This window comes from Neopelma chrysocephalum, unplaced genomic scaffold (genome assembly GCF_003984885.1).
Source record: "Neopelma chrysocephalum unplaced genomic scaffold, ASM398488v2 Primary Assembly neopelma1_92, whole genome shotgun sequence".
Lineage (NCBI taxonomy): Eukaryota > Metazoa > Chordata > Aves > Passeriformes > Pipridae > Neopelma > Neopelma chrysocephalum.
The window spans coordinates 1,648,521-1,667,840 of NW_020897754.1; the positions used below are offsets into that span (position 1 = coordinate 1,648,521).

Here is a 19,320-nt window from a genome sequence, read left to right on the forward strand (position 1 = left end):
GCTTGTTAAATTTAATGTGTTACTTTACATAGGTATTTGCAGAGAATGCAAAAAGATGTCAGCAAGGCTGAGCTTAGCAGCACTAGCCCAGTCTAAAATAAGAGGATTTGGCCTTCTGGCTCTATCTGTAGGGGGCCAGTCCATGCAGCTGTTGAGCCTCTGGTCACAGCAGTCCCAATGACTTATCCACCAACCCCCCATTTAGTTCCTGCCCTGGAGCAGAAATTTATCATAAACTGGCACATGTGAAGTAGCATTTGCCCCCAATGAACACAACTGGGGGTGTACAGAGTTCTGTGAGTCTGGCAGTTTGTGGCTTTATTCCAAGTGTTTATGGCTGTCTGATCCAAATAGACCTGATGTGCGTTGCCCACTTCACTGTACTGTTGTTTCATGTTAGAACCTTCCTCTCTGGCAACAATAGATGCAAGGGACAGAAGACACCTTAACATAATAGTGAAAAGGAGATGCAGGGACATACTTTTGGTGCATTTGACACTAAATGCCGTAATATGTTATAAAAGAAACTATTTGCTTTCAAATAAACAGCTTTCTCAATGGTAAAACTAGGACTTAAAAGCATGGAAAGCTGAGATAGGGGCTTAGATAAGAGGAACGTAATTTTCTGTAAATACTTTATCATAGCTGTGAGCTTAAAACCTCAGAGATGCTGCTATAAGAAGGCAAAACATATTCTTCTGCATCAAAATACCAGTTACCGTGTATAGCTTTTGCTTGCCTGCTTTTGTGGACAGGTATATTTTTTGGGAAGGTCCTACAAGAATCCCCCAAACAGCACTGAGCGTGTTTTGCACTCACCTGGCAAGGAACCTCTGCAGAGGCAGTGAGTGTGGAGTTTGGAAGGAGAATGGAGAAAAAGAGCCATGGGGAACAGGTGGATGAATGACCTTAACAGGCTGGACTTAAACTCCTGCCTAAAAGTCTGGCAAGAGATCAGCATCTTCAGAATAATAAAGAAACAAATTGTCTGGTATAAACAATATTTTCACTGATTGTTTTCCCCAAGAAATGTATTTGCTGCAGTTTTTCCACAGGCTGTTAGGGTACCTTAGGAAAGGCAGATCCTTGTTCTTCCCGTTCCTGTGTCTTTAGGCATACACAGCATGTCATCAGATATATTACTTTTATAAAAGTCTGTCCAACCTGAACCTCCCCTGGTTTCAATACTTCCCAGAATAATCTTTTCCATGATTTTACCAGGCATTGACGCGAGACTGACAGGCCTGTGGTTTCCAGGGTCCTCCTCATTCTTTCACCAGCTTCCAGTCAGCTGGGACCTCTCTAGAATCCCATGGAAGATTTTGTCCTTGTACCCAGGTACTTTGTTACCAGAAATCAACTTGACTTCCAATGATTTTCAGGAACTTTAGAATTCAGCTTTTTCTCTATGTTTGACATGAGCTGCCTTTTCTTGTTGCACATTTAAAGCTCTGAAGCTGTAAGGACAGCTGTGTGCCATCTCACATGGCCCCATAAAAATGATGTTACATCTTCTTGGAATGAGATAACTGCCCATATTACCTAAATGGATTGCTACCAGCTGAAAAAAGGCAATGATTGATGTTTTGCCACCAGTCTCCTTATGCCTTTCAAACCTGTCAGAGACACCAACAGTCCTCCGTCATACCATCAGCATTTATATAATTTACAACATATATAAAATCAGCAGAGCATAGTGTCACATAACAAAGGCTTTTTCTTAACAAGCTAAATGAGGATGTGCAGCGGGGTGCTGGGATACGAGGCCTCCTGCCTGTCCTACCGCCGGTGGCTGCTACAGTGTTAACAATGCTCCACAGCCTGTGCTCATCTCCTAACAAATACTCACTGCTGAGTGGCAAACCCAGACCAGGTGTTAGCAAACCTCTACCAGGTGTTGTCAAACCTCCACCAGGTGTTCCAACTGAATTAATGACAGCTCTGCTCTTTGTCTGCCTCAGCGTGCTGTGTAACCTCAGTGACAACGTGCGCTGCAAAAGGTGATTAAAATCACACCTGACCGAGTTACTGAGGTCACTGGGTCTACTTTCTGTCAGTCTGTCACCTATCTTCATCATTACCAGCATCACTTGGGCCACTGATTGTACAAATTCTACTTGCTTTGTAATCTCAGACTGCCCAAGGGTACAACCATAGTAAAATTCAGCAGCAAATATGCTTTTTCTACAGGAAAGCTGGAGGGGGAACCCGCACTTTTGATCTCTTTAAGTCACTTTTCTGGGTGCAAGCGTAGTTTCCTCTCATCCTAGTCCTCAGAAGGACAAGCAGCAGCTGTGTTTGGAGACACAGGTCTCCTTGGCAGCTTGTGGTGGGAACAGCCCATCAGGCCACCAGTGGCAGACAGTTTCCTTCCTCTTTTTTTGAGGCTGCTTCTCAATAGAGGCATGTGGGAAAGGGCACCTGCATGGTAACATCAGAATTAAAGAAACAGTTAAAGGTCTTGGAGGGATGTTGGTGATGTGGTGCTTTGCTGTGGCCAGGATTTCTTCTTGCTCTGAAAAACTCTCCTTGAAGCCTGTTTGGAAGGAAATTATTTCAGTGGCCCAGCACCCACAAACTCCAGTTGTTTGATGAGAAAAAAAATGCTCTCTGTTGCTTAGGGATGAAAACTAGACCAAGACATGTAAATGCTATCAAAAAAGAGAAGTTCTGTTCTGATTCTTGTCCACATTACACTTGTCCATGTACACAAATAAACAGCAGGCAGGGGTTATCCATTCCATTTTATGTTTATTATGAAAGTGATTTTAACAAAAGTTTTATTACATGCTTCATTTTGAGCTCTGACGTAGCAAATCAAAGCTATTAATATACAGAGGCAAAAGGAAATGTATTTTCTTATAAGGTACATTTACAACAACATCTTCTACTATAAATCTGACAGAATTGTTAAAATATTGGTAAAGCTTAGCACTGTATTTTATTTTCTAAGTATCAAATTTTGTACAGTTATTCGCTATCCTTGCTCTAAACTATTATCGTACATTTCATATGGAAATACTGTTTGTACACAATTTACATTGGTAATAAAGCTTAGAAGTCCCAGCAGCATCTACAACAGTTTAGTTCAAAATGTCACCCTTGTGCAGTGATTTACAAGGAGCAAATTGGGGCAGAAACTAATATTACACTCCATGTGTTTTGCCCCAAAATCTATTCTATCAGAAATTCCTGCTTAAACTGGTGATGGACATGATGATAATGAGCTTTTTGCCTAAAAAAGTCTCTATGAGCTGATCCAATATGAGGTTTTATCTCTTTCAGTAGGAGCAAAGAGATACCTTCCTTTGTCTTTTTACTACACTTGGGTGTCATCTATTGAATTCCCTTTTATTTTATTTCTGAGCTTTGTGTAGCACTAACTTTAAAATACCTATTCTTTATATATTATGAAAATGGTAAACACTTCAGAATGACACTTGATAGTCAGTTCTGTGCAACTGAACATGTTAAATTGCCCCAGAAAACTCTTCCTATGATGCCAGTGAGACTGAAGGAATAATAGGATCTATAATCTGGAAGGATAACCACCCCAGTCTCCTAAAGTACATTTATAATCATCATGTTGAGTCTCTGCTGCTTTCAATGCAAATTAATGGCCTTTCTAAGTTATAAAACATAGAAAACAATATTTACAAAATAATTTTAATTAAAAAAAGTAACAAAAACAAACTAAAAAAGATATTTTCACAATCATTAAAATAAAGTTTAATTAATCAAAGCCATTCTTTTTCTAGATATTGAGAAGTTCAGCTAAAATTGAATTGCAATTGTTGGTATAACTTGTTATCTCCGCTTTCTGAATACAGATGGTTTAAATTATTACATCTAAAGGTACTTCTGTACATTTTACTCTTGTATATTACATATTAATTTTATAGATTAAAAGCTTTATGATGAAACAGAATAAATAAATGAAACAACAAACTGGAATTGTATATATTCAGATACTTAGAGAACAGTTTTTTGACACTGTTTATTTCCCAGTCTGTTTCTGTTCAGATGAGAGATGTTCTGATAAAACCTGAGACTTGTCTCTGAACCCAAGTCTCACTCTGAGGAATAAGCCCATAGTACCTTACAGAAATTTCACTTCTTCCATAAATTCTTATGGAAGACAAAAGTATTTTTTTTCCCAAGTGCTTACAACAGTCTCTCGTTCTAGAAACCTATTTCATAAAAGTCTCAAAGTATTGAGAGTCTACAAGAAACTCCTCCAGTTACTACCATTCCTGTCAATCAGTGGTTTTAAACTAGGAAAAAAAATGCAACTACTTGAACTCATGACACAAGGAACTGTGTGTGTCACTCATTCCCATCATCAGAAAATCACCAAGACCCCTGAGGTGGCTGACAAATTTGGCTTCAGCTGCTGAAGATTTCACTCCAGCTTCTTTTTGAAGAGCCCCAAAGGTATTTAGAGTCCCAGACATGGGAACTGTCACAGAGCAGGGAGGTTTTGCTGTCAAAGACCTGTCAGCAGATCCTGCAGAACAATCATTCCCCTACTTTTTGCTCCTGAAGTTCCCAACCTGTTTTCTGCAAGATGAAAACTGGGTTGTTTATCGTTAAAAATGACCTGAGAAATCTGAATCTGTTGGACAGGCTTACAAAGGGCCGTGGGATGGGGTTTGACTTTCCTTTTTGAATGTTGAACACGTGTAAAGGATGTTTTTTGTTTGTGTGGCATCGTCCTCGTGTTCTGCTCACAGACAGAGGACCACAGGTGAGCTCTGCTCTTTCCAAACCAGCTGCCAACTCAGAATGTGGGCTCTGAAAACGCTGTGACCGATCCAGTATTTATTTAAGCTAGTCTAAAACTAAACTACACTAAAGTAAACCTGGCTTTTTAAAGCTAGTTTTAAGTAAGCTTACTTACTTTTAAGTGGGCTTACCCTAGAATGAAGTTGATGTGTGGGAGAGATTAGTCTAACTTTTAGGTAGTCCTAACTTTATTCTACATGGGAGGTGCAAAGAGGAAATCAATTCCTTTTGAAAAATTTGTCTTTAGGTCAAAATCTGATTTGTGATGGAGCTGAAAGAAGACTGCAGCAGTTTTAAATCCACTTACAGGGAGCTAAATCTTCAGGCAGAATAAATCTTGCTGTCACAGGCAAGATGCAGGTGCCAAGGTACTGAACACCAAATCCTGATGCCCCCTGCTCTCAAATGACACACACAGACCTTGCCCTAAGTGCTTTCAAGGCACGACTCAGGGCTTGATTAGCAACTTTGGATTGTTGCAGGCTCCTGGACTGTGGCAGGAGGCGATTTGGTGGCCTGTGAGAATGTTTAGGGATGATTCACCACCACCTCACTAGAAATAAGTGCAGTGTTTAAAGCAGAGGAGGCTTAAAATGGTAAGTGCTGCAGGTGCAGCTTTTAAGCACACAAGGCATTTGCAAATGGAAAACAAGGAGCTCTGTTTGTGCCACAGAATTGGGCAATCACAAACAGGCACTGGTCCAGCCTTCCTGCAATAACACAACAACATGTTGTTGCACCTCTCCTGCATACAACGTGTAACTCTATAAGAGCAGATGCAGGGCTGTATTTATGATGTTTAAATGCAATATTTCATATTCAGGGCAAAAGCTCAAATTCTGTGCTGTACTGATTCTGTCATTTCACAAAGCTGGTTTTCTTAAAGGCAGCCGCATTTCTCCTTGTGTGGTTTTTGTTCCCAGGTCTTCTCCACAGAAGAAGACTTTCCTTGTTGTTGTACTACTATTGTGTGATAATGAAGACATCCTACACTTACACTAACAAATGAAGAGCTGAACTCACCTTCTATTTGGTGCCTGCCAGTTTCTGTAACTATAAATCTAGTATGAAATTCAAAGCATTTTTAACTTTATATACCACTTGTCATTACTTTTTTCACTAGAGATTTGCACATCCAAGAGCACTTCTAAGTAGAGCTGCAAACATTCAAACCTGACTCATTTTTCTAATTATGTCCAAACTTGTTGGTTATTGAGCAAAACGTTTTAGCAAGTATTTTACTAAACTCACTGTACAGCAGCAGGTTCCAGAGTTTGCTCACTGAAGTCTGAAATTCTAAAGGCCACTGCAAATAATTCACCAAATGAGGGAGTTAATTTTCTCCATGTTTTTCATATTTTTCCTTCATATCTTTCAGTAGAATGGCTTCAATCCTGACCCATTCTAATGTATCTTGATAATACTCTGAATAACCTGTCAGACTTTGAAGTACTGTTTGGCTGAAGCAGTTTTTTTAGCTATACACTCCTACATAATTGAGTACCTAAAAACTTTTTGCTTTTTAATTTTTTTTTTCCTAAAAATAATTACTGAGAAGGGAAAAAAATACACGAAACTTTTTCTCTTGTTGTTGTTCCAGACACACAATGAATGTAGGACTGATCAGAACGTCTTCTTTGAAAGTCCACTTTTCGTAACTCGTGGTGAATAATAAATAAAAGTAGTTACAACACCCTCACAAAAAGTTTAGGTTTAATAGCCTTTAACAAAGGACTTTTAAGGAGAAGTTACACTTGGAAATGAGGGTTAATCTAGGTATTAAAGAGAAAGCCCATCAAAGACCTAAGATCCATGAGTGGAATAAAATGAGTTGTTAGACCCTAAGTTCAGGCTGTCTCTGGAGACTCCAACTCCTCTGCATATTGAAAGAGATTGTCCCAGAGTAAACCATTATCCAGTATTATAAAACTCCAAAAGGCTTCAGTTCGGTGTCAATAGAAGTGACAAGCACTTGGAGAAGTCATTTAATCATCTACACAAAGTTACATATAGATATGAGTAAATAGGGCGTGTGGGAGTAAAGATTTAAGCATGAATAATATTTACAGTAACTAGAGATAACATTACTAATGTACCCACAAATAGAAGTATATATTTATATATTTATATATTGTACTTAATTAGATGCTCTCTTAATGGAAAGAAAAACAAGACTGCTAGTGTTGCTGTTCATTTCTCACATATCCTATTGTAAATGCCTTTAAAGGGACCAAGTGGTGCACGGAAATCCAGAGCTAAATGTTTCAATCAAATAACTGACAGTGGCAAACCTCTGAAGAAGTTTAGAAGAGGACAGATAAAAACATTAGGACATTAGGGCATGGGACTCAATCTCATGTAGTTCATAAAACAAAATTATACATATGTTTCTTTTTTTTTTCTCTTTTTTTCCCTTTTTGATTTCTACTTGGACAGAGGTTCCACCAAGCCACAACTGAGAAATAACAAAATTTAGATATTTTTTTTGTTTTCTTCTAAAGATTCAAATATAAACTTCAAGTGCAATTCAAAAATCCAAATATTATTTATACTACATACTTCTCTCTACAACAGAACTTATCTGCAGGTAGTTTAATCACATTTGAATAGACTCCTCCTTTCTTTGACAAAAGTTATTGTTGATGGAAAAATAAAAAGCTCGAAAGAATATTTTCTACATCATGAAATTTCAAATGGGGAGTGAGGATACACTAGTGCAGACATAAATTCAGATCTTCAATGAGATGCACTCAGGGATGCACTTTTTTTTTTTGGTAGTAAAAATCCCGTTCAAAACATTGACTTTTAACAATAATAAAACATTATAGGCGTTCTTCCATATACAACTGAGAACAAAGACTGCAAAAAAGAGCCTTCAAATTAGCAAATGTTTCTACTGTGGAGGAAAGACGATATTTGACAGGAATGCAAAGTAACCAAAAATTGAGTACCACTGGACTACTTGTATGGTCGTAGAAATCTGGACACTTTGGATCGCAGCAGCTTTATAAATGATCTTGGGAACATTTCTTTTGACTCTTGTGCTGTGTACTTGAAATAGTTTTGGGGGTGTGCCAGTACATCAAAGAGAGCTTTAATCAGTTTCTTGTCCTGTGGAAGACAAAATATATAGATATATATACGTGTGTGGGTGTTAGATAAAAGTAGAGTTTGGATTTAGTGTCTGCACAGGTTTCAAAATTAAAGAACAACAATCAGATTTATCTTGCAACACTTGAGTCTGGGTGAAGCAGAGTAAGGAGACTGCTCCATGTTGCTGTTGTGTTTTATATTGATTAATCTGTCTACCATTAGCCTTCCTGGAAGGTCTTGTATGAAGAGGGACAAAGTTAATCACAAACTTGCTGCAGTACCTTTGGAAAGCCATTTCCTGGACAGCTCACGATGCTCCATATTATGGTTATGTCTTGTTGAGGCAGGACAGTGATTTAGGTAAACACATTTTTTAATGCATGGAAAACTTAATGACTCATTTAAACATTCAAATGCCAGGCTGAGGCTGGCAAAGGCTCTTCAAACAATGGGCTCTTCATTCCCAGCTGACTAATTTTTCTAACATACAATCTTATTAATCACATTAGCACGCATTTAATTCAGTTCCTGATTCCACAAAGGACTGAGCTGCGCTACTGGTTTTGTGCTGCTTCAAATACCAGCATAAACCTCAGAAGACAGAGAACTGAATTTGGGGTCACACTTGAGCTTTAAATATAATGACCCTCTCAGTGTAATAAGACCCTCTCAAAGTATATAAGACCCTATCGAGGTAATAAGGACTATTTTGGGAAAATACTCAGTAAAAGGAGTTATTGGTTGGCCTCAGATAAAGCAGAAATTTCTCACCTTTAGAATTTCTTGATGATTTTCTGACGCATATAATCGGCCGTCTCGAACGATGTCTTCTATTAGTTGTTGGTAATCCTCTGAAAAATAAAGATCACTTGAGTGACTGTTTGGGACATCCTTTAGGAGGATAACAGCCAGAAATCAGACCTCCTCTTGAAGACAGAGCTGAGAAATTTCATATCTAGTAAATTATTCACTGTCTCTCAGGCTGCTTTAGTCTAAATTTTAAAAAAACCTTAAAATTCTCTACTGTTTTAGAACAGTAGTTTTGAATTATTCCTATAAATACTAACATCCTCAAAATCCTACTCCACACGGATAATTATCTGCATTCTGGAGATGAAAAAACAGGACCGGGGATAAAAAATAACTGACAAAGGTTCTATATACTATATATATATTATTTCAGTAAGTCTTTGCCACTAAAAGTAATTCAATGGACTAAAAATGAGTTACATCAAGTTTTTCCTCATTCTTTTCTCCCTGTAAGCAGTGTAAGAGAGATTCTTAAGGACAATTTTCTGTAATTCAGATGTAACAAAAAGATGGAAAACAATTCCATTCTCACCATCGTAAGTCACATAGGGGACCTGAAATCCTTTGCCACTGTTTCCTTCATTTGACTTGAACTGAATCCAGAGCTTCCTTGATCTTGAGGTAAATGCAATAGGTCTCTCATAAGTCTGACATGTTTCATATGTAGTAATTGAAGTAGGAGAAGCTGGAAATGAAGTTAAATGATGTTCTTTGTAAAATGATTTTTTTGCACCCTTCCTCATCTAGGGGTCAGAAATGTCAAATTGACAGGACACTTCTCAGCTGACAAGTTTTTTGTGATAGAATGGGTGTAGTCTTTAATCTGCCTATAAGGACAAGTAGGTTTTCCCACAAAGGTAATGGGAGTCCCATAGCAAGAAGCTTAAGCAGACGGTTAGGGATAATTTCTGACATTTATAAAGTTACTATGGATATTAGTTATTTTGTTTACTACTCTAGCATTGAATTCCAGAGTTCCCATATGCTTGTCCCAGACAGGTAAGAACAAGCCTGCTGCACACAGACCCTCAAGGATAAGAATTTATGAAAACTGCTTTAGCAAATAAAATACACCATTTTAGTGAGTAAAATACACTGCTTTCAACAAAGCTCCATATAAACAATTGCCACTGAGGTTTGGTGCTTCTTAGAGATTCAACAACAGATCACCAGAAGGAAGCCTGCATCCTCCATGGGAAAGAGGAGAGCATCTCACTGGTGTCTTAACTCCACATAAAACTGGGAAAACTTTGGATTTCTTGAGGGTGTCAGTGGTACCAAGCCACTGCCTGGATTTAGCAGTAACTTCAGTCTATGTGTATTTACAAAGGGTGAGAGGACAATCTGTACAGATTACAGGAGATGGCTCTCCCAGTATAACTTAGCATGGCTTTGTTGGCTTCTGGAGTGGCAGGGCTTTGCCCCTTGTGATAACTGGGCCAGACAGAAGCCCATTACCTGCTTTGTGATTCAGACAAGAAACTTGAATAATTAATATCAATCACTCTGTTAACTGTTACTGGTGGTGTTCTAACTTGCTGTGCCCCTTCATTCCACAACTTTTTTAGAAACACCAGCTACATGAAGACAGTCATCCTTTCAAATGTGACCTTTCCACTCCAATCAGTTTGCAATAAATACAACCCATGTCTGGCAACTCACCACTTTTCCTCATTACTAAAACATCACCACATTCATCTTCGATTGGGAGGAATATCTCAGGTACTACAATGAGTATCCTCCTCTTTGGGGGTGGGTTTATATTCCAAATGCATTCAACATTAGCTGGGTAGTCTCCAGGATAATTGGGTGATTCAATGTAGCCAGTATAGTCCCCAAGTTCTCCCCCACAGTGCTGGTCTGTGGAGAAACAGAAATAATTAGCATTTGTGTTAGCTGATCAGCTAATTTGAGGTGTTTTTCTAGATCTGTCAAGAGCAAGTCTAAACTCCTCCCTGTGGCTTTAGAAAGACACGAGGAAAAGCCTTTAGGGAAAGCCTTTAAAGGATTTCCAACTGATTTGCAAAAGCTTAGTCTCAGGTGCATGCACTGATTTAATAGTTCATTCAGGCTGCTTTAACATTTCATTGAGAAGCACAGGTAGGTAACCATGATCCAGCTGTGGAGTTACTCACACAGTGGTCACCAGGGAGACTGTGCTGACATGCACCTGGTGTAACTACACTTGTTTTTTAACCTGATTTAGCTGAATGACCGTGATCTTGATCACAGATCTGCCTTGCTTCACCTCAGATTAAACCAGTCAATAAAGAAACTCCATTAATGGATCAGTTTTTCTTCCTAAGTTTTCAAAACTCCTATTGAATTTGGCACAAGTCACTTAAGCTTGATCTCTCCAGGCCTACTGATCCACATAAAGCTAGATATATGTTTAAATATTTTGCTTAATCCAACCCTCAAAGATTATGCAAGGTCAGAAACTGGCTTGGAAAAAGCAAAGTAACAAGGATGGTTTTATTTTACAGGAGAATCATCAAACTTCTTCAAATTCCTTACAAATTCCTTACTCCAATTTTATTAGGAATTATGAAGGGTTAGACACATCTCACATATTCAGAATAAAAACTTACAGTAGATTTGCACATGAACAGTTAGCTTATATGACATCGCTTAATTATTATAGAGACATTGTCTTAAATTAGCATGGTAGAGATGGAAACAAAAGCTTGCCTAAAAGAATCAGTCATTCACAAAAGATCAAATAAGACTGCACTGAAATCCTTGGGGAGATTTAAAATGGTAATTGAAGGTAGGAGGCTGAGTACTGCAAAAAAGCCTGCAGGATCTCACTGTCATAAGTGATTACCTGGCAGTTGCAGTATGCATGACCATCTCTGCTAATATTTTATAATTATTATAAAATGGCAGTAACTCTGAGAGAAGATCTTGTGCTCTGCAGAGTCACACAGAAATATGCATCACTGTTAGACAACCCACAGGATCGGGGAAACTAAAGGCTCTGTAGGTTTAACTTGTAGCTGGCACTCTATGAAATCACATTAAACCTAAAACACTCCCATGGATCAAATGGCACTTTTCCTATTTTTTTTTCCTCATTGTTTTCCCAATTCTTACTATTCCCTCTGGCAGTAGATATATTGCTAACCAGGAAATACAGAACTGAAGTCTGGCCTGTGAGATGGAGCCTTCAAGCTGCAGTTCAGAGCCAAAACCATGCTTTATGTCACAACCAATGTCAATGTGACTTACTTTTGCAGTGTGTAACATTAGTGGAGCCATCAAAATCCGTACTGGTGTTCCCAGGGCAGGTGATGCAGTAGTTCTGCCCAAACTCAGGCTGGTAGGTCCCCGCAGGGCATCGGATGCATCTGTGTGTGGTGGAGTTGTAGTAGTGTCCAGGAGAACAGTGAACTGCAGGGTAGGAGGTGTATTATTTTCAGAAAGGAGCCATTTCAGTGCAAAGAGAACTTTCCACCCTGGACATACCTCAGGATCCCTCTTCTGCAATATTTATTAGGCCATAAAAGGCAGAAAAGACATGAGGTCCCTGCATTTTCCAGTACAAGGGATCTTCTAACTACAATCCCAAGACTAGAGCTAAACCCTGATGAACTATTAGTGTGTGCTACACACGTCTCTCACTGTTTCCTATGAATTTCTAATAAATGGAAGCTGATGCAGACCCACCTCAACAAGAAAAATGACTTTCACAATAGCAGGAGAGAGGTTTCCATTTGTGTCTGTTTGCATATCATTCCAGTAACTAAACCAAAATGCATTTGGGCAGATTCCTTCTTTAGCACTGGCACTGGAAGTTGACATTATGGAACACAGAACGTGTTGCACCCTTACCCTTTCTGCCTGGCCCATTAATAACCAATCCTTAGCTTCATATAACTTCTGTAGTGTTTAGTTTTTCTGATTTGATACATAAAAATATACAAGATATGGAAGTGAAAGCATTGTCTAATGCAAGTTTATTTCTTGCCACACAGTGGGGCTGATTCACTTACCAGTTTCAGTGCTGACCCTGCACCTGCCTGTGGTAAATCCCAAAGAAAACCATAAAGCCTGCTCAGCCTGTGCAATCTCAGGAGACCACTCCTGCTTTACAGGTTTCTTGATTTAATTTAATCACATGCCCGTGCAGCGACAGTGTTTGTTCTGGAGCCTTCAAAAACCCCTCAGCATTGAAGATTATAAACCAGAGGGCAAGAAAGGGAGAACATGAATTGTGGAAAAAATTTAAATTCACCTTTGGTTTCACAGTCTTGGAAGGAAACAGCACCTTCATATTTGGTCACAAGCCCACCACCACATGGAAAGCAGAGGGTCCTCCCTGGTTCAGGCTGGTAGGTACCAAGAGGACAGACTGTACAAGGTTTAAAACCATCTGAAGAGTAGTGCCCAGGAGAACACTGCCCTAGAAAGTGAAAATGGTCACCTGTATTAGTGTGTTGACTTTTCTGGACAAAGTATAAAACCCACTAGCAGCCTGCAAGGCTTCCTTCAACTTAAACATGTGACATCAAGGCAGCTGCACATCAAATTCTAATCTTACCTGCTGGTTTTGTATTGTTCCTGTAACTGCTTCCTAAAAACACCACCAGGAAATACAATTAGCTTCTTAATATGCTTTTTGGAAAATATGTCTCTGTTTGGTTTGGTTTTTTTCTAAATTAAGATTTTGTTAGAATACGTAGTACTTTCACCAAGTCTTTTGTCTGAGTATTTCAAAGCACTTTGTCAGCTGTTGTGACTCAGACCTCAGAGAAATATTATGATGTTACCAGTTTTAAGACAATTTTCCTATTGTTTTTAGTAGCAAAACTGATCTACGTGCTCTGGTCCAGCTGGTTACTGCACTTTAACATGAAGGCAGATAATGAAGAGCGGATCTGGATCTGGATTTTGGTCTGAAAATTAAGTACTTGTGAAGGCTTACAGACATCTCGTAAAAGAAGAGGTACAGTTTGATTTTAATAGTGCTTTCAGCACCAATACGTCTCACTCCTTATAAGAATGAAGTAACTTGTATTGAAATTCTGTATTAAAACTGCCAGCAAAATAGATCTGAAGTGATTTCCCCGAGGAATGCCCAAAATGACTAGGTTGACTAAATCATGTTTTGGCCTCATATCTACATGATCTCATGAAAATTAATTATCACAGCATGTGTACTGGCTTAGAGTGGCCAGGATTTGGTAGCGAGGGGGCTACAGGGGTGGCTTCTGTGGGAAGGTGCCAGCCTTCTTTTTGTTGTTGTGCTGAACAATAATTCAAATGCAAGCCTTGAAACAAAGGTCTTTTTCCTCCAGTCATTGTGCTGCTTTTGTCAGTAGTCTGTAGTCAACCTTTATAAATTCAGATTTTATTTTGATAAGCTATTCTTGTGGGATTTTGGATAAATACATATCAACAGAGCAAAAATGCACAGGCATTTCAAGATTTTTCCTTTGACAGTTCCTTCATACAGTAAATCAGCAAAATCTATCATATGTTTGGACTGGAGACACCAGTTATTTTTTATTCAGTGGGAAAACCCAGCAGTTTCTCAAGTGACATTCATCATGTGTTCACTTTAGATATCCTGGGAGAAAGCATTAATGTAAATTACATGGATGAGTTTTAAAGTAGCAGATAGGACAGATTCATTTCAAAGTCAGATAACGTATCTGCTATAAACTAGATTTTGCTCATCTGTAATGAAATAAGGTAAGGAAAATAAATTAACAGTCGTGTCTTAAAACCTTATATTGAACAAGTTACAGTAGGAGCACCAGGTATTAGCATCACTGTAATTTGGTTTATATCTCATGAAGTTGAGTCAGAGGTGCTACATCACTTGCCAAAAGCTGCAGTGCCTTCAAGCAGCACTGAAACTTGCAGTCATTAGTTCTGAGTCTGGGTTACAGATCCCTGCAGCACAACTATCTCAAAATTATAACTGCTGCTAACTAGAGCAGGTAAACTGCATCTCATGCAAAACATGAAACCGGCAGGTTCATTAGACTCACCAATACCAGTCCAAAGCAATCCATCCCTTTGGCTCCCAATATACCTGACGAGTCCCTACAAGCTGAGGTATGTCCAGATGCCACACCTGACTCAAAGCAAAGTGCCCTCCTTGGCTTGCTTATTTCCATACCACAACTCACACTGCTGTGGCAGATCCCATCTTCTTGTCAGCAGTGCCAGAGGATGGAACAAGCCCAAACATTCTTTACAGTGCTTGTAAGTGCACAGAGGTGTCTCCTTTACCTTCACAAGACAGCAGTGTGGAAGGCTCCCCCCTCGTTCAGCCCCCACGCCTCAAGGAGGTGTGGCAACACCTAATCCCTTTAGAACCAAATGAAACTTGCCTCCACATTCTGACACATTCCGGGCTCCTGCTACTCCCTGTCCATCATTACTTGGGCAAGGCTCACAGGTAAGTTGACCTTCTGTGTCCTGGTATGTTCCTGGTGAGCAGGGAACGCACTGATTGTGTTCTCCGCTATAAAAGGTGCCCGTGCTGCAGGTAACTGAGGAGACAAAAGGGGAATCTACATAAGGACTTTCATTTTCATCACATTACTTGCCTTTATATCAAAACATTTTAGAGAAGATAGATCTCTTTGGCCCAAGTATTATAAATGGGGTATGTTCTACATATGTTAGTGCAGGATCCTCACTTAGTGCAAGCAGACCCATCCCCACTGTGGTCGATTTACATCAGGACAAGGTCCTTCTTTTGTTGTTTGAACTATTAAATGGCATTGTGCTGCCCTGAAGTGTTCATCACACACATGTTAATAAAGCTGATGCAGTCTTAAAACAGTATATTGCAGTTTATTAAAACAGTTGCACAATGTGTGGGAAGAATTTTTTTTTTTTACTTTTACTTTATACCAGGAGCATTTATGTGCTGGTTTTATGTCTCCTGAGATCATTTCTAGAGATTTCTCCGAGGGCAGTGTATCCCATGTAATAATTTATGTCTCTTGACACTCAAATACCCCAACTGTAAAGTGTTTTAGACACAGATATGAACACAGATGCTTTTCTTGCTGCAACAGGGCACGTAACTGCATGAAACATTTTCCTCTGCTGGATAGAGGTGGTTGAAATGCAAGGGTTTCTAGACACTAATAGCAACAGTCTTTCAAATACAGCTTCTAAATCACTGTTCCCATATGATGAAAACAACCTCACTGGCAGCACCTATCAGATCTGCACTTCTTTCTGCCTTTAAATCACTTGGTGATTTAAAAAGCTGGAAAAATAGATATGCTGATAAAAAGCTGGAAAAATAGATATGCTGATTTTGAAAAGATGTCTGTAAGTGATTAGAAAGCTTGCAGTGCTGAGAACTGCCATCAGTAAGTTTGCACTAGCACACTGCTCCCAGCAAAGCACTAGAGCCTGGTAACATGGGAAAAGGCTTAAAGACATCAGGTATTGTATGCAAAGTTAAAACAGGTTTCTATGGTCTATTTTTTAATGGACCTCTTGGGCATTAAATATAAATATATCCATGGGTCATGGATTATTTGGTGGTGAGGAGAGTGAGAGAGGAGATATAAAAATAAATAAATAGCACCTAGGCAAACACCATCTTATTGTTTTACAGCATTGTAATTGTGTTTTCATAAGATGCTGGGAGCAACTGGGAACTAACTGCCAACACTGCCTTGTGGCAGGTTTTGATACCTGCCATGGGAATGTATCCATATATGTGCTTTTGTTTTCCTGCAACCCTCTAAGGAATTCCCTTCAAAGCCTTATGAACCATCAGTGGTCCATGCACATATGCTGAGTGATACTGATCTAAATCGTTATCTCAGAGATTTCCTCCCTGCTTCACCATGGAAAAGGTAATTTTGGATGGCTTGTTTTGGGGGATATGGCTGAATATTCGGGTTGTTTGCACTTACCACATTTTCCATCCTGCAGTACTTGCCCTGTACTGCAAGCCTCGTGCCCCTCAGTAGCTTTAGCTGGCTTCTGAGCCACTTCATACTCTGTCCCAGAAAACTGAATGTAAAATTGCTGTTTATTAATAGATTTCCTCAATGTTTTGATTGCAGTTTGCAGCTTCTGCTCCATCCTTTTCCGAACACAGTCAATGTTACAGGTGTCTAGATGGGAAATGATAACAAAACTAGAAGCAATTGAGATTCATGTTTAAAAGAGGTGCTTAACAAAGAGCTCAGCCTGCGTTGCACTGTGACACCTCTGTCTGCTTCACTGTCTTCTCCACATAAATTGAAGCAGCAGCTCACTGGATTCAAGATCAGGCCTCTCAGAGGGACCAGAGAGTGCACTGAGGTCCATCACACAGTTTCATGACCTGCCAAGTGCACTCTGAGTGCTCATAGCTTGTCTCTAGCACTGAGGTTATACTGAGTGCACAGGGAGAGGGCTGCAGGAAGCATTCAGACCTCCCTGAGAATTCTGGTGCAGTCCAGGATTCCAGTTTGCTTCTAAGTTTGTGTTCCATCATTACTAATGACATAAAGCAGTTTCTAACGTTTGCAAAGCAGTATTTTGCTTTCCAAAAACCTCCTTGGTAAAGGTTAATTAAGATGTCTGGCAGAGTTAAGCATACATAAAACACACTGACTTTAATACACACATGAACACAACAGAGAGAATACATGGAGTTACACAGTCCCCAGGGCTTGAACATGCTTGAACCAGATGCTTTAACAAGATGCCATTAACATGCTCAGCTGACCCTCCAGCCCACACCTCCCCTCAGCACTGTTTTGCCACCATCCCATGAATTCAGCAAGGCTGCCACTGGTAATTTACTTCCCAACCTGATAATTTACTTTCCAACCTGCTCTTGTTTTGCTGGTTTGGCCACAGCTTTGTCTCCCAGCCACGATACTGGCTGTCCCTGAGCTCCTGATAAGTTGAGGATAATAAAACACACGTGATGGCAAGCCAAGTGGGAAGACGAGGAGCATCAGAAGAGATGCAGATTAAAGCTGTGTGTGAATAATTCAGTAGGTATTTGAAGAAGGAATCAGGGCAAGATTTCTACTATCAATACAGAAGTGTTTGCTCCTCCAGTGCTGGCCTTCTTTCAAACTTCCCTTCTGCAAACACTGCATGAAGCTTCCTGCCACTGATCCCTCACCTTGTGCCTCCTGTGGACTTTGCCCATGGGGGCAAATTTGCAACCCCACTGTGTTGTACTTCCAGTCTGCCACCGCTAATGTTTCTGAATTTTCTCTGCCCGTGCTTTCCTTAGTTGATCAGGAGTTCCTGCCACTTCCCTGACCAAAATACCTCAGTGGCAAAAAGAAAGGTGCTTTCAGGCACATTTACTGTTTGAATCACTTGGCTAGTGAGGTGCCCCTCAAGGCTGAGGAATGTGACTTTGAGGGTTGACATATTTACAGAATTCAGCCCACATTTTCTTGGGCTGGAATTTGTAACATAATATTCCATCTCAGTAATATGAAACAATTATTTTTCTTCCTGAAGATTGTTATGAAAACATGATTTTTCCAGCGGTCTGATAGAAGTGTTTGAACCTCAGACTGAAGTTTCAGCAACTTACATTTTGGAGGATATTTTTATCATGGTTGTTGCAGAACTTCTACCTAAGGTTTACATTCCCTGTGCAACCATTAGCACTTCTGCTGTTCAAGGAAATCAGACTGAATTAAAGTACACGACTTAACTGAAGGCTTTGAAGGAATTTTGCTGCAGGTTCAATCTTTGTTCCTTTGGCTTAATTTCATACCTGATTCTTTTCAATTACATCTCTGAACCTCGGAGTTAGGAAAGGCTGTGGAATGAGCCTTGTGCTGAAAGATTTGCACGGCAGCTTGGTGAAACAGCATCAATGAGATTTTAACAACACACTGAGGAACTAAATACTGATTTCTCTCCACAGACAGATCTTTCACAAACCTGAGACTTCTTCTGACTTCATCTCCACTTCAAACTCTGCAGTGATATGGGACACTTCTTTGGACGGGGACTTGCGGCCTCGGCGTTTTTTCTTGGAGGAGTCGCACTTGAGGTTCACAAAGGTCACCTGGCAGTTGTCTGTGCAAGGGAATTGGCCTCCTTTGCATGAGAGAAGCAACACAGAGAAGAAATCAGGTGGCAAAGCCACAAGTGGCAGGCTAGCAAGCAATATCTGGGTTATCACGAACGCAGTGATTCACAGCATTTCACGTGTGTGGTGGGACACCTCCTCCTCTGTGCAGTATGAAAGGCTATGAAAATATATTGGAAGGTTTCATCTGAGCAGGAATCACAGACTGTTGTAGGTGATGGACCTTCCAGGTCAGGGAGGAATCTGTAGCGCTCAAGCCACCAGAAGGAATTCACTCCCAGAGTGTGGCTGCATGATATCATCTTCCTCTTAGACCCTGAAGTTCAGGTGACATAACAAACACAAGGCAAAGCAAGCAAATGCATCCAAGAAATCCATTCCCATGGTGACCTTATGGACCAAAAAAAATCAACTTCTGTGACTTGAAAAATGAGTCTGGTAGTCACATCTTATGAAGAGAAAGGAACACATAAAGACAGCATAATATATAAGCATCTTGATGACTGAGACTTATTTTAAGTCAATACTTGCAAAATTAGGGACACAAGTGTCTGGATTTCAGGGTAAAGAGAAAATGAGTCTAAATTTTA

At 39.7% G+C, this 19,320-nt stretch overlaps 1 protein-coding gene across 3 annotated transcripts in view; it reads right to left on the reverse strand.

Moving 5' to 3' along the window:
* Positions 1–2,734: 2,734 nt before the first annotated feature.
* The window catches only part of SCUBE1 (signal peptide, CUB domain and EGF like domain containing 1), a 175,774-nt gene continuing 159,188 nt past the window's right edge, over positions 2,735–19,320 (reverse strand). For 2 of the 3 annotated variants that reach the window (XM_027693634.1, XM_027693631.1), the window contains 9 exons: positions 18,580–18,738; positions 16,587–16,790; positions 15,033–15,194; positions 12,926–13,093; positions 11,920–12,081; positions 10,351–10,548; positions 9,221–9,373; positions 8,650–8,729; positions 2,735–7,896 (listed from right to left, as the gene is read on the reverse strand). In XM_027693634.1, the coding sequence (XP_027549435.1) occupies positions 7,744–7,896; positions 8,650–8,729; positions 9,221–9,373; positions 10,351–10,548; positions 11,920–12,081; positions 12,926–13,093; positions 15,033–15,194; positions 16,587–16,790; positions 18,580–18,738 (1,439 nt within the window). In that variant the 3' untranslated portion in view covers positions 2,735–7,743. The remainder of the gene's footprint in view (positions 7,897–8,649; positions 8,730–9,220; positions 9,374–10,350; positions 10,549–11,919; positions 12,082–12,925; positions 13,094–15,032; positions 15,195–16,586; positions 16,791–18,579; positions 18,739–19,320) is intronic. The other variant, XM_027693633.1, reaches the window with a different exon arrangement.